The sequence below is a fragment of the Antechinus flavipes genome, chromosome 1, assembly GCF_016432865.1.
Source record: "Antechinus flavipes isolate AdamAnt ecotype Samford, QLD, Australia chromosome 1, AdamAnt_v2, whole genome shotgun sequence".
NCBI classification, from domain to species: Eukaryota; Metazoa; Chordata; class Mammalia; order Dasyuromorphia; family Dasyuridae; genus Antechinus; species Antechinus flavipes.
Window position 1 is genome coordinate 584163500 of NC_067398.1, and position 14393 is coordinate 584177892.

General features: G+C 33.4%; 1 protein-coding gene across 2 annotated transcripts in view; it reads left to right on the top strand.

Annotated features, from left to right (window-relative positions):
* VPS13B (vacuolar protein sorting 13 homolog B) overlaps positions 1-14393 on the top strand; it is a 1012351-nt gene that overhangs the window by 9735 nt on the left and 988223 nt on the right. For both annotated transcript variants that reach the window (XM_051970918.1, XM_051970917.1), the window contains one exon: positions 8360-8503. In XM_051970918.1, the coding sequence (XP_051826878.1) occupies positions 8360-8503 (144 nt within the window). The remainder of the gene's footprint in view (positions 1-8359; positions 8504-14393) is intronic.

Genomic DNA, 14393 nt, shown 5'->3' on the forward strand with positions numbered 1-14393 from the left:
AGACAGGAGATAGAGAAAGAGGGAAAGACAGAGGGTAACAGAGAAAAAGAGGGAAGAAGGGGGAGAGAGAGAGGTTTTTCTAGCTTTATTTCATATTATCCCTCTTCATACCCTCTTTGTTCTAGTGCAACTTAATATTTCATTTCCTGGTTTGTTTGTTTGTTTTTTCTTTTTTACATTCATGCAGTCTGTCTCCAATAGGTGGAATGTACCTCATCTCTGCCTATCAAGATTCCTTTCTGGTGCCACTTCTGTGAAGCTTTTTCTTTAATTAATATCTTTTATACTTAATTAGTAGAAATGCCAAGCCCCTTTTGGTCATTGTTTGGTCAGTTTTTGGATCTTCCAAACAGATTTGTTTATTTAGAATTTTTTTTTTTTTGACTAGTTGAAAGAGGAGATTCTTTGCCTCAATTGCTACCTAACCTTAATCACTGAATGGGTATAGTCTCAGTCAAACTGAGGCTTGTTGAAGATCTTAGCTTAAAGAAGGCCAGGATCTCCCATTGTATCCAGAGTTATCTCCAGGTCTCCTCTATATATCTGGCCACTGGAGCCAGATAGCTCTGGAGGGGAAAATGAGGCAGATGACCCTGTACATCCCTACTTCTCTTAAATCCAATTCACTTGCATGTCATGGCATCACCTCTCTGATGCTCTGGTCCTCATCGGGAAAAATGACAGACAACAGGCCATCCCATGTTTGTTTTCCCCCATTTGCTATGAAATTTCTTCCCTTGTTCCCTATCCCACTCTTCTGGTTGTCGCTTCTCTCTAAGAACTTTTTATTCCCTTTACTGAGGAAGATTTGTAATCTCTTTAAGTATCATATCACTATAGATCAGGGGTCCTCAAATTACGGCCGCAGGTCATATGCAGCAGCTGAGGACATTTATCCACCTCACCCAGGGCTATGAAGTTTTTTATTTAAAAGCCCACAAAACAAAAGTTTTTGTTTTTACTATAGTCCGGCCCTCCAACAGTCTGAGGAACAGTGAACTGGCCCCATATTTAAAAAGTTTGAGGACCCCTGCATAGATTATATAACCACCATTTTGCTTTATAAAATATCTTTTTCCATTCATTAGGAGTTCCATTCATTAGCAGTACCCTCTCCCAACAATGAAATAAGAAGTCCCCTTTCTTTTCCAGTTTCAGTATTACTTTTTGTTTTCTTGCCCAATTTTCTGTTCTACACTAGTCTCCCCCATTATTGTTTTTTTCTTTACTTTTTTTTTTTTTTTTTTTTTTTTTGGTGACCTTCAGTCTGTAATTTAGTCCCACAAAAAAAAAAAAAAAAAAAAACCAACAACAACATTGATTCATCTGTAGGCAGAGTGTTGTGAGGTCTATTTCACAATATTTCAGATCCATTTCTCCTCCATTACTTCTCTTTGACTTCTGATTTTGCCCTTGTCTTGTGCACTTTTAGAAAGAATTCTCTCAATGGTTTTTTTTTTTTTTCTGTTATTTTGTTATTGTTGTTCTAGTTTTTTTTTTAAAATGTGTTAATCTTTTTTGTATTTTTGTCATCTGAGTGTCTGCAAAGCAAATAATTTGTTCAGATCTTTTTTTTCTTTCTAGGAATGCTTTGAATACTTTTAAAATTTAATGTTCATCTTTTTTCATTATTGGTTAGGCTCAGGTTTACAGGGTTTGTTACCTTAAGTTAAAATCATGAGCTCCTTTGCTTTTTGAAACATAAATTTATTCCCTCTTGTTTGTGGTGGGTGCAGAATAGTCTCATCATTAGTTGAATTTACGTTGCTTTATAATGGAATCTTTCTCTTCATTACTTGTAGAATTTATTGTCATTGGAATTTAACTTATTTGCCTTGGTGTTTGTAGCACGGAGGTGTGTGTGTGTGTGTGTATGTATTTGGGAGATTACTTTTGATTCTTTTGATTGGTATTTTGTTTTTCTGTGTTTGGAAGTTCTGGACAATTTTCTCATAGTTATTTCTTACATTATAGTGTTTATTTTGTTTATTATTTTTGTTTTTCTGATAAAAATATTTAAGTTGTTGTTATATTCTATCTTTATGATCTATGTTTTTTGCTTGTATGAATATCAGTTTTTTAAAAAACGCAAATGTTTTTTGCGGCTTTTCTTTCACATTGTCTTTCACTTCTGTGTATTTGCATTCCCAGTTTTTTCCCTCTTTTTTGAAAGAATCATTTATAGTTTTTCTATTCTGTCAGTTATTTTTCTTCTATAAGTCCTAAATTCTGTTTTTGAAAATCTTTTTTCATTTTTGAATCCACTGTGATTCCATATTTTCTTTCTTTCTTTTTTTTTTTAGTTTTTTTATTTTTATTTTATTTTTTTATTTCATAGATTTTTATTTATAAGTTATATGTATGGGTAATTTTACAACATTGACAATTGCCAAACCTTTTGTTCCAATTTTTTCCCCTCCTTCCCACTACCCCCTTCCCTAGATGGCAGGATGACCAGTAGATGTTAAATATATTAAAGTATAAATTAGATACACAATAAGTATACATGACCAAACTGTTATTTTGCTGTACAAAAAGAATCAGACTCTGAAATATTGTACAATTAGCCTGTGAAGGAAATCCAAAATGCAGGCAGGCAAAAATATAGGGATTGGGAATTTAGTGTAATAGTTCTTAGTCATCTCCCAGAGTTCTTTCGCTGGGCATAGCTGGTCCATTGGAACTGTTCCATTGGAACTGATTTGGTTTATCTCATTGCTGAAGATGGCCAGGTCCATGTGATTCCATATTTTCTTTAAAATCTACATAGTCTTTTGCCTCATTGGATATTAGTTGATTTTCTTTTGTCTTGCAAATTTATTAGTAGATTTCTAGAGTCTTCTCCAATTTGGAGGCCATGTTCTCTTTTGTTTTTAACATCTTCCCTTTTTATCTGCTTATATTCAGATTCTTTAATTCAGTTTTCTTTTTCCTGAAATCTTTTGTAATTTTAGCTTCCCCCCCTTCATATTCACTTACTTTCTGATTATTTCCCACTTAATGGTACTTTTTTTGGGACCTAAAATTCAAAGTACGTAGGCATCCATCAGCATACATTTATTAAGCACCTGTATTGCCCAGGTACTCATTAAGTTCTCGGGTATCTATTAAAAAAAATACAGAAGATAGAATATGTCCTCAAGGAACTGACAATCTAACACACTTCCTTTTCTAATTCAGTTCCTCAGTTCTCTGACTCTGCCTTTTTTTTTCCTTTCATTTTCAATAGTATTTTATTTTCCAAATACATGTAAAGATAGTTTTCAACATTCATTTTTGTAAGACATTGTGTTCCAAATTTTTCTCCTTCCCTCTCTTACCTTCCCTCTTCCCAAACAATCTGATACAGGTTAAATATGTGCAATTCTTTTAAACATATTTTCAAATTTGTCGTATTGTGCAAGAAAAATCAGACCAAAAGGGGAAAAAACATGAGAAAGAAAAAAAAAAAAAGTGAAGATACTATGTTTCCATCCACATTCAATCTCTATAGTTTTCTCTCTGGATGTGGATGGTATTTTCCATCCTAAGTCTATTGGAATTGCCTTGAATCACCATGTGTTAAGAAGAGCCAAATCCATCATAGTTGGTCATCACATAATCTTGCTGTTCTTGTGTATAGTGTTCTCTTGATTCTGCTCACTTTATTCAGCATCAACTCAATGTAAGTCTCTCCAGACTTTTCTGAAATCAGTCTGCTTATCATTTTTTATAGAAAAACAATATTCTATTACCATTTTATACCATAACTTATTCAGCCATTTCTTAACTGATAGGCATCTACTCACTTTCTAGTTTCTGGTCATCACAAAAAGGACTGCTACAAACATTTTTGTATGTGGCTCTTTTTCCCTTTTTAATTATCTCTTTGGGATACAGACTCAGTGAGACTGCTGGATTAAAAGGAACACACAGTTTTATATCCTTTGGTTATAGTATCAAATTGCTCTCCAGAATGGTTGGATCATTTCACAATTCCACCAATAATATGTTAGTGTTCAGTTTTCCTACATACCTTCCAGCATTTATCATTATTTTTTCCTGTCATCTTCTGTGGCGCTGTCCTTTTGGCTAAGCACAGAACACTGCTGCTCTAGTGTAAGTAAACCATTTTCTTTTTGTTTCCCATATCATTAGGGGAAGGTACCACCTTAATTTGTGAATTTTGTGAATTTAGAAGTATTTTTTCAGAAGAGGTCCATAAACGTCAGCAGACTTCCAAAAGAGTCTGTGATAACAAAAGTTCTAAGAATCCCTGCTCTAAGAACCTAAGTTATAGAGCCTGTGTTCGTTTTCATTGGAAGAGAGCATTTACTTATGGAGACATTCTTTACCATTCACATTACAGGTTTGGTCCAATACCAAAATTAGTTTCCTTGCGATTCTGTAAATCATTTAATACTAAATTCTTGAAAGAATTAAATTTTAAATTAGGTTACTTATAAAGTGTTTGTTTGTTTTTATTAGTAGCTTTTTATTTACAAGTTATATGCATGGATAATTTTATAGCACTGACAATTGCCAAACCTTTTGTTCCAATTTTTCCCCTCCTTCCCTCCACCCCCTTTCCTAGATGGCAGGATGACCATACATGTTAAATATGTTAAAGTATAAATTAAATACAAAATAAGTATACATGTCCAAACTGTTATTTTGCTGTACAAAAAGAATCAGACTCTGAAATAGTATACAATTAGCCTGTGATGGAAATAAAAAATGCAGGTGGACAAAAATATAGGGATTGGGAATTCTATGTAATGGTTCTTAGTCATCTCCCAGAGTTCTTTCGCTGGGTGTGGCTGATTCAGTTCATCACTGCTCCTTTGGAACTGATTTGGTTCATCTCATTGTTAAAGAGAACCATGTCCATCAGAATTGATTATCATATAGGATTGTTGTTGAAGTATATAATGATCTCCTGGTCCTGCTCATTTCACTCAGCATCAGTTCATGTAAGTCTCTCCAGGCCTTTCTGAAATCATCCTGCTGATCATTTCTTACTGGACTTATAAATTGTTATAATCAAACAGAGGATTTGGTATTTGATCCTGGAGGTAAAAGCGAACCATTGAAATTTATGGAATAGTGTTGTGTGATATGGTCAGGATTGCACATTAAGAAAATCCCTTTGATAGAATAATTATGGCAGAGAGAATGACTAAACAGGCTGTTGGAATAGTCTAGTGGTGAAATAATGAGGGCCCTTATTAGGATGTTGGCATTGTCAGTCGAGACAATGATAAATGTTGCAAAGGTAGAATTAGCAGAGCCTGACAACTGTTTTGATAATAGTGGGGTGAGAAAGAGTGAGGATTTGAAGATTAACAGCTAAGTTGTGAATCACATTGATTGGGGAATGGTAGTGCCCTTTGTAATAGTAAAGTTAGGAAGAGGGGAGTGCTTGGTGGAGATGGTGGGGTAGATAATGAATTCAGCTTTAGGCATGTTGAATTTAAGATTTTTATAGGATATTCAGATTAAGATTTCCTATTGGCAGTTGGAAACAGGAAACTGGAGATCAGAAAAAAAGATAGAGGTGTATAAATAAATCTGAGAATCATCAGCATACATCTGATCATCTGATCAGTGGAATCCATGGGAGATCACCAAGTGAAATCATTTTGAAGAAGAAAAGAAAACCCAAACAGAAGCAGCTACACCCAAAGAAAGAACACTGGGAAGTGAATATAAACTGCTTGCATTTTTGTTTTTCTTCCCGGGTTATTTATACCTTCTGAATCCAATTCTCCCTGTGCAACAAGAGAACTGTTCGGTTCTGCACACATATATTGTATCTAGGATATACTGTAACCTATTTAACATGTAAAGGACTGCTTGCCATCTGGGGGAGGCGGTGGAGGGAGGGAGGGGAAAAATTGGAACATAAGTGAGTAGTGCAAGGGATAATGTTGTAAAAAATTACCCTGGCATGGGTTCTGTCAATAAAAAGTTATTAAAAAAAAAAAAGAAAAGAAAAGAAAAGAAAACCCAAGACAAAGCATTGGGGCACATTCATAGCCTCATGCTTTGAATGAATCTCCAGTAAAGGAGACCAAGAAGCAAGTGAGAGGAATGTCATGGAAACCTTGAAATGAGAATATCTAAGAGAAGTGATTGATTGGTAAGGCTTGAGGCTGCAGAGATGTCAAGAAGACTGAGGATTGAGAAAAGGTCATTAGATCTGGCAATTAAGAGATTATTGATATCTTTGGAGAGAATAATTTCATTTGAGTGATGTGAGAAGAGGAGAAAGTAGACAATTCAGTTGTAGATGTTCTTGTCAAGTAGAAGACTTTTTTTTTTTTTTTTCACGAAAGGTAGGAAAAGTGTACATATACCATTATTATAGGTAGTGGGTTGAATTAATCAAATGAGTGTTTTGAGGATGGGGATGACTTTGATTGTGTTTGTATGCATAAGAACCAGAAGACAGTGAAAGACTGAAGTTAGAAGTAAGTGAGAATAATAAGAAGGCATAATCTGCTGGAGAGGATGGGGTATATTTTATTTGTTTATTAATGGCTCATAGAGTCATTAGCTTTCTTTGAACAGTCCAATCCTGATTTTTAAGGAGATATTAAAAAAAAATTTGGCATCATTTATTAAGCTGTTTATACTCTTGTCATACTTTTTTTTTTTTTTGCATAGCTCTCTTTTTTTCAGTTTTTTCTCTACTGTTCTTTTGATATTTAACATCCTTTTTTCCTCTTTAAAAATATATGTATTTATGTATGTGTCTGTATATGTACATAAATATATATATGTGTGTGTATATATGTATATGTATGTGTGTGTGTGTGTGTATATATATATATATATATATATATATATATATATATATATATAAAACTCTTCTAGGAATTCTTGATGGGCTTGTATCCAATTTGTGTTTTTCTTTTGAGAATTTGCTTGTATATGTTTTCAAGTTGTCTTCTGAATATGTCTTTTGAGTATCCCTTTTACCAGTAGTTTGGTTCTTTGGGTTTGAGTTCAGGTTCTTATGTTTTGTTTTTTTTTTGGTCATCCTTCCAGCCTATTTCTTGACTTCAAACTATATGTTAGAGTTGGGCACACTTAGCAAGTGTGATTAGACTGATCTTTAGGCTTTTATGTCTTGCAGTATTCACAGTTAGATCTGGGGACCTTAGAGTATGTGATCTAGAATGTGTTCTGTTTATTCCACTTCTGGTCCTTATTTATGTAGGTCCTTATTTACTCCTTTGCTTAGTGTAATTGCAACTGTTCCTCTCCACACTGAAATTAGGATGAACTTGTATAATGGATAAGGGAGCTGCTAAATGGCAGTGTTAGCTCCAGGTTCTGTCTTAAATCTCTTGACTGTTTCTGGGTTCAGGGTGTTCCTTGTACTGCTATCCACATGACTTTTAGTGTTCATAACTAATGGTACTTTTCCCGTGTTTCACTCTGCTTCAGGCCAGCTTCCATCTCAGTATCCACAGACCTCATTGCCTTCATAAGGAGGACAAAATAATCTTTTAAGCTTCTCTGGGCTGGAAAAATGACTCACTATGACTTTTTTGTTGTTAATCTCTTCAGGAGGTTCTTCATCTTGGGTCTCCCATGTATTGATTGTCTTTTAAAATGATAAGTTTGAGAACTTAGTACTATGCTCAGTACTATGATCTCTTCTAATAGTAATACAAATAAAAGTACAAGTAGAGAACAATTTACCTAGCTAATTGTTACCTTTTGGCACTTTTGTCCTCAAATTAAAAGTTGGAATGCTATACTGAAATGGGGCAGGTATTTGGTAAAAACAGAAGATAGATAGGGAGAAATATTGCTTCTCTATCATTGTTGTCCTTCATTTTGGAAGAAGACCATGATATCAGGGAGGTGATGCCATGGTGTGCAAGGGAATTGGATTTAAGTAAAGGTGGACTATGCAAAGTTGTTGGCAAAACAGTATCTAGATGCTCTTTTTATGTATGAAAGACAATAAGTTTGTGTGACTTATACTAAAGTTAAAGGAGATATACCATAATTACAGGCCTTATAAAGTAGTTATTTTCATATTAGGAAATTAATCTTCTAAAGAATAAATTTATATTTTTTTACTATTTTGATTTTAAAATTCAATAACAATTTTTTTGAGTTGTTTGCTTGCTTATTTATTTATTTATTTTATTAAAGCTTTTTATTTATAAAACATATGTATGAGTAATTTTTCAGCATTGTCCCTTGCAAAACCTGTTGTTCCAAATTTCCCCCTCCTTCTCTCCTTCCCCCCTTCCTCTTTTTCCCCTAGGAGGCAGGTAGTCCAATACATGTTAAATATATTAAAATATATGAATAACTTAATTTCTTAATGTTCCTGTGATGTTATTGTGTGTTTTAGGAACTGAAATTGCCATTCACGTTTTTAAGTGGACATATACATGAATTACGAATCCATGTGCCATGGACAAAATTAGGTTCAGAGCCAGTGGTAATCACTATTAATACAATGGAGTGCATCTTGAAACTCAAGGATGGATTACAGGTAACAAATGTTATATTTCTTGTATTTTACTAGCTATTAGTAGTGGAGTGGAGTGGAAAGAGCTCTGGATGTAGAGTCAGAGAACCTACCTGTAGCCCTGCTACAACTATATTTGTGATCTTAGGAAAATCAATTAACATCTTTGGGACTTAGTTTTTTCATTTTAAAAAATGTGGAGTTTGGACCAAATAACCTTGGTTTTCTCCAGCTCTAAATCTGTAACCTGAGTATTTGAATTTTTCTGAAATTCTGTAGATAACTTTTATTATTCTGGCCTGTATAGAGAAGGGAGAAAGTGAAAGGAATAAGCATTTGCATAACACTTAATATGTGTCACACTTGTGTTAAGCACTTTACAATATTCTCTCATTTGATCCTGTGTTATTATCCTCATAGTGTAGTTATAGAAACTGAGGCAGACTGAGATTAATTTACTTGCTCAGGGATTCACATCTAGTAAGTGGCTGAAGGTGAATCTGAACTCAAATCTTCCTGATTCTAGGCCCAGAATTCTGTCTACTATGCCACTTAGCTTTCTCATTATAAAATAATTGATCTCATAGGGAAAACTAAATTTTAGAGAAGTTTTAAATAATCTTCAAAAAAAATTTACTCAGATTTGAGCATAAACTCTTATCCAGGTACATAGTTAGTATTTTTCTAGAGTAAATGAACTACTTCTTTTTTCTTTTTTTCTTACTTGTCAAAAGTCACTTTCCTAGAACTTGAATGTCTCATAGGTAATAATGTTCATTTATTATTTAATGAACTGACAAGTAATTTGACCTTTATATTGTTAGTGGATCTCATTTGAAGTGTGTTGATATTTTAATTGGTTTTTAATGAGACTTAATGATTTTCTTTTTGGACAGGAATGAGTTATAGGAAAGACAGATTAGAGTTGTCATTTTCCTTTGGAAGTGGGACTAAGAGGGCTATAGGTGGAAATTTTAGGAAGACTGAGCTTGACTCACTATCAGCAATAACTTTCTAGCAATTAAACTATGAAAAAAATGGCTTGTGCTGCTTTGGATATTAGTAAGTTCCCTTTCACTATTATTAAATCCCAGTTGCCCAAGAATACAGAGGGACTGGGACTATTATGCCACTGTCATATTGGATGGTAAGGTCTGTTGATGATAGTTTAATCTTACTGTTGTCCCCCTTTTGTATGTCCTTTTTGCCTTAATAGATTCTAAGCTGCTAAGTCTTGCTTTTAAAAAATTTTATTCATTTATTTTTTCATTTAACAAAAATCTTATCTTCTATCACATATCCCATCTACTTGGGAATTAAAAAAAACCAAAACCCTGTTACACGTGGCCAGTCAAAATAAACATTCACATTAGCCATGCTTAAAAAAGATAGCTTATTTTGCACTCTGGATCTTTCACAACTTTCAGGAGATGGGTAGCATTTTTCACATTAATCTTGTGTAATTATAATTAGTCATTATGATGATCAGAGTTCCTAAGTCTTTCAAAATTATTTTGTCTTTACAATATTATTGTCTTTATATAAATTGTCTTTCTGGTTCTGTTCACTTTATTTTGTATCAGTTCATAAAGGTTTTACCAGCTTTTTCAGAAACCATGCTTTTCATTATTTCTTACTGTATTCCATAATATTTATGTATCACAACTTTTTCAGTCATCCCCAATTGATTTAAGTCTCTCAGTTCTAGTCACCACAGAAAAATACTATAAATATTTTTATACCTTCTTTGTACCTCCTTGTTCACAGTTTTATTAGAACTAATCCTTTACTTACTCCATCCTCTATCATCCCTTTCTCTCCTGTTTCTCTATTGAGTAAAATGTATTTGTATGTGTGCGCATGCGCGCATAAAGTTGAGTGCCACCTCTTCTCTATATCTCCTCCCTATGATTGTACAGACTCACACATCCTGCTTATAAGAAATAATTTCTTTGTCTTCTTTCTCTTCTAGTATATTCTCTTCCTCTTCCTTTTCATTCTTCTTTTAGGATCATCAAGATATAACAAAACCACTCCCAGGCTTTCTTTCTAATTTGGCTCCATGATTTTTATGTATAATTGGCTATAGAGAGGGTGCATATCTTTCCATATTAGGATATAAGTTTTGTCCTTGTTTTGTCTCTTATAATTGTTCATTTATGTTTATATTTTATTTTTCTTTTGACTCTTGTGTTTGTAGTTCAGAATTTCTATGTAGTTTTGGTCTTTTCCTCAGGAATGCTTGAAAGTTCTCTGTTTTATTAAAAGTTCCATCTTTTTCTTTATAGGATTTAATTTTGCTGGATAAGTTCTTCTTCACTGTAAGCTTATCTCTTTTGCTTTCTGAAATATTGTACCTCATACTCTCTATTCCTTTATAGTGGGAGCTACTAAATCATGTGCAGTCCCCACTGTGGCTCCTCAGGATTTGATTTCTGATTGCTTGCAATATTTTCTTTTCTTTGACCCAGAAACTGAGGATTTTGGGCTATAGGGGTCCTAGGAATTTTCATTTTAGGATTTATTTCAGGAGATGACCTGTGAATTCTTTATTTTTACTTTTTCCTTCTGGTTTTAAAAGGTCTAGGCAGTTTTCTTGAAATATCCTTATCCTCATTCTTCTAAAGGGAATACCCAGGCTGGTCCTGATGCTTGTGTTATTCTAGCATCTCAGGGATAGCTCAAGCTGAGGATCCTCAAACTTTTATTGTTCTCAAAAGTTCTCCAGGGGCAAATCAGATTACTACACTTTGATCTAAGTTCTATAAACCCAACATGGGTTACGTCTGAGCAATAGGATTTAGAGTTTCATTAGATTGCTGCTGTGTTTCAGGAATCTGAGCCACACAACTGCTTCTTATTCTGTGTTCCTTGCTCAGGACACACATTAGGGCCAACAAGAGCTTTTTATAACACCTCTGAGTTCGTGTTCCCTTCTCAGTCCATCCTGTATCTGTGACCTGTAACTGGGTAATGAGCCAATAAAGTTGCCACTTAGGATTTGTTCTGTCATCTTGCATGAGGTCATGGTGTCCTTACCTGTTTTGGTATACATCTTTGGTCCTCTTTTAGTCCTGGGTAAAGAAATGCTTCAGGCAGCCCCTGGCTAAACTTGTTTTCACTTTCAGCATACTTCTTTCCTCTTATTATGCTGACCTCAGCCAGTAGATTGACTCAGTATGAATTTTCTTGGATTTCCTCATCAGGATTGGGTCAGGTATGTTTAGAGGAGTTTTAGGGGGAGGAGCTAAAGGACTTCTTTCTACTTATCCATCTTGGCTTCCTTCCTGTACTAATTTAAATTGCTTTTTTCCTTGTTTCCTATTTTATCTTTCACCACTTTGGATATTTTTAGCTCAGTTCAGACAAGGCTCTAGTTTATTTACTATTGTTAATACCTTTTTAGCTTTTATGAAGCTCTTAGCATGAATTGGTATTATCCTTTATAGGATATCCTTCAGATGTCTGGATCTTTTTGTAGAGAAGGGATTAAAAACATAAAAATGAAGAATGACCTTGCTCTCAAGGAGTTTATATCTAAGTAAGGGAGAGATACTCATTGGGAAGTAATATCCAGGGTGGGAACTTTAGCCTTGAACTTGTGGGATGTTGTATAGAGCCCTAGGGGAGTAGATTGTTACATCTCAGAACAATGGTTTAATTTATTTAATTATAGTTCTTAGTTCTAGAATTGGAGTTGGAGAGAGGAAGAAGAAAAAGTGATCGGACTATTGAATAGGCTATAGAGGAGATGTGTGAAGGGATATGAAAATGATCAATTAGGACAGTGAGGATAACCATTTGTTTGTATACATTTTTTGGGTTAGAGTAGATTACTCCAAGTTCCCTTATAAATTTTGAATTTTGTGATTCTAGAATTGTTCTTTTATAGGAAGAAAATATATTTGTTTCCGTATATGGGCCACATATATTAACATGATTATGAACTGATAAAAGAGGTATGATGATTTTTTCAACTTAGTTTTCTTTTGTCTTCATTTAAAACCTGAGAATGGCCAATTTTAAATTTGGTTTAATTTATTTAATTATAGTTCTTAGTTCTAGAATTGGAGTTGGAGAGAGGAAGAAGAAAAAGTGATCGGACTATTAAATAGGCTATAGAGGAGATGTGTGAAGGGATATGAAAATGATCAATTAGGACAGTGAGGATAACCATTTGTTTGTATACATTTTTTGGGTTAGAGTAGATTACTCCAAGTTCCCTTATAAATTTTGAATTTTGTGATTCTAGAATTGTTCTTTTATAGGAAGAAAATATACTTGTTTCTGTATATGGGCCACATATATTAACATGATTGTGAACTGATAAAAGAGGTATGATGATTTTTTCAACTTAGTTTTCTTTTGTCTTCATTTAAAACCTGAAAATTGGCCATTCTAAATCTTTATTAAGTTCAACCTTAGAGAATATTTGGGAGGAAAAGGATTTTGATATGAAGGGATGTTTTAGTATAAGTTTATCCTAAAATATCTACAGTTTTTGGTGGCTGATAGTTTGTAAAAGTTTTAGGAGTGGTGCTTACTGCTAGATCAGATAGGTTAATGTTATTTAGTTTTTGGTATGTAGGTGCTGAAATTTCAATCAAAGTCATTTCTAAATCAAGATAAAATAACTTAGATGGAGAAAAATAAATTCAAATTTGCTAATTCATGACCCAGAAACCCTAATTATTTCTTCTCCATTCTTGTTCAAATTTATCGAGCCATACTCTTCAAAGGCTTGAGTGTTGATCTACCAAAACTTTTCTGTTAGGAAGTGAAACAGATCTCAAAGTGATATAATATTGTATCTAGTTTTTAACCATTATAATAGTAATATTCTTTCTACAACAAACATCTTAATTTTTTATTGTCTTTAATATTGTTTTTTTTTTGGGGGGATGACCTTAGATTAACTCAGTTTTTCAGAAGAAACTCTTCTAGAATCATATTAATTCATCAATAGTATTAAAATGAGAGTGCTCATTTTCATTAGTAAGGTAATGTTGGTGTAATTTAAATATAATTAAGTATTGTGAAATTGTCTAGGGTCATTGTTGAACTTGTTCTAGTTATCACATTAAAGTAAGTTGTGTCTAAAAGTTTTAAATTCAGTTCAGATCCTTATGTAAGTCTTTTATTTCAAATATGCATTTTATAATTTAACTTAGGTTTTATAACTCCTAGAAATAAATAGGCAAGTGATATGTTCTAGTGGAAATTTTATAATTTACTCACTGAGCTCTAAATTTTTGGCACCATGTTTTAGAAATCTGTAAATAATTACATTGATTTTTTTATATTAAATTTATATTCTGTAATATTTAAATCATTCTTAATGAGAATCAATCTATTCCTGGAATTTAGAGATTTATTTTTTGGAAAAAATCTGGATTTGGTTATGCCACCCATGCAGTGCTTCACAGTAAAATAAAAAAAATCCAGACACTAAGTATTTTTTCAGTGAGAAGGTGGAAGTTTCAAGGCCAGATGTCCCATAAGAAACACATTTTAGGAGAAGCAAATTACAACTAATTATAGGGACTGCAGAAAGAGATTTGTAACACATGACTTTGTGCAGCCCAGAACTAATATTTGATATTGAACCATACAGATGGCTACTGCTGGAATGATCAGATTTCCTGCTTGCATGGTATTTGAAACTTGAATTTTGTGGTACATACAGCAAAAGGTCAAGTGTCATGAATGTAAAGCACTCCCCAAACAAGTATTTATTACAGATGTTTAAGATTCTGGAATAGAAAGGACTTTTTGAAAATTACAATTGACATTTGGACAAATTATTCAATGGTATGTATATCCTAAGAGAGTAACACTTGTATTTGTGCCAATGATAGTTTCTATCTTTGAGTAATAATACTGTAGATAAGAATGTTTTTTGTTATTTTTGCGG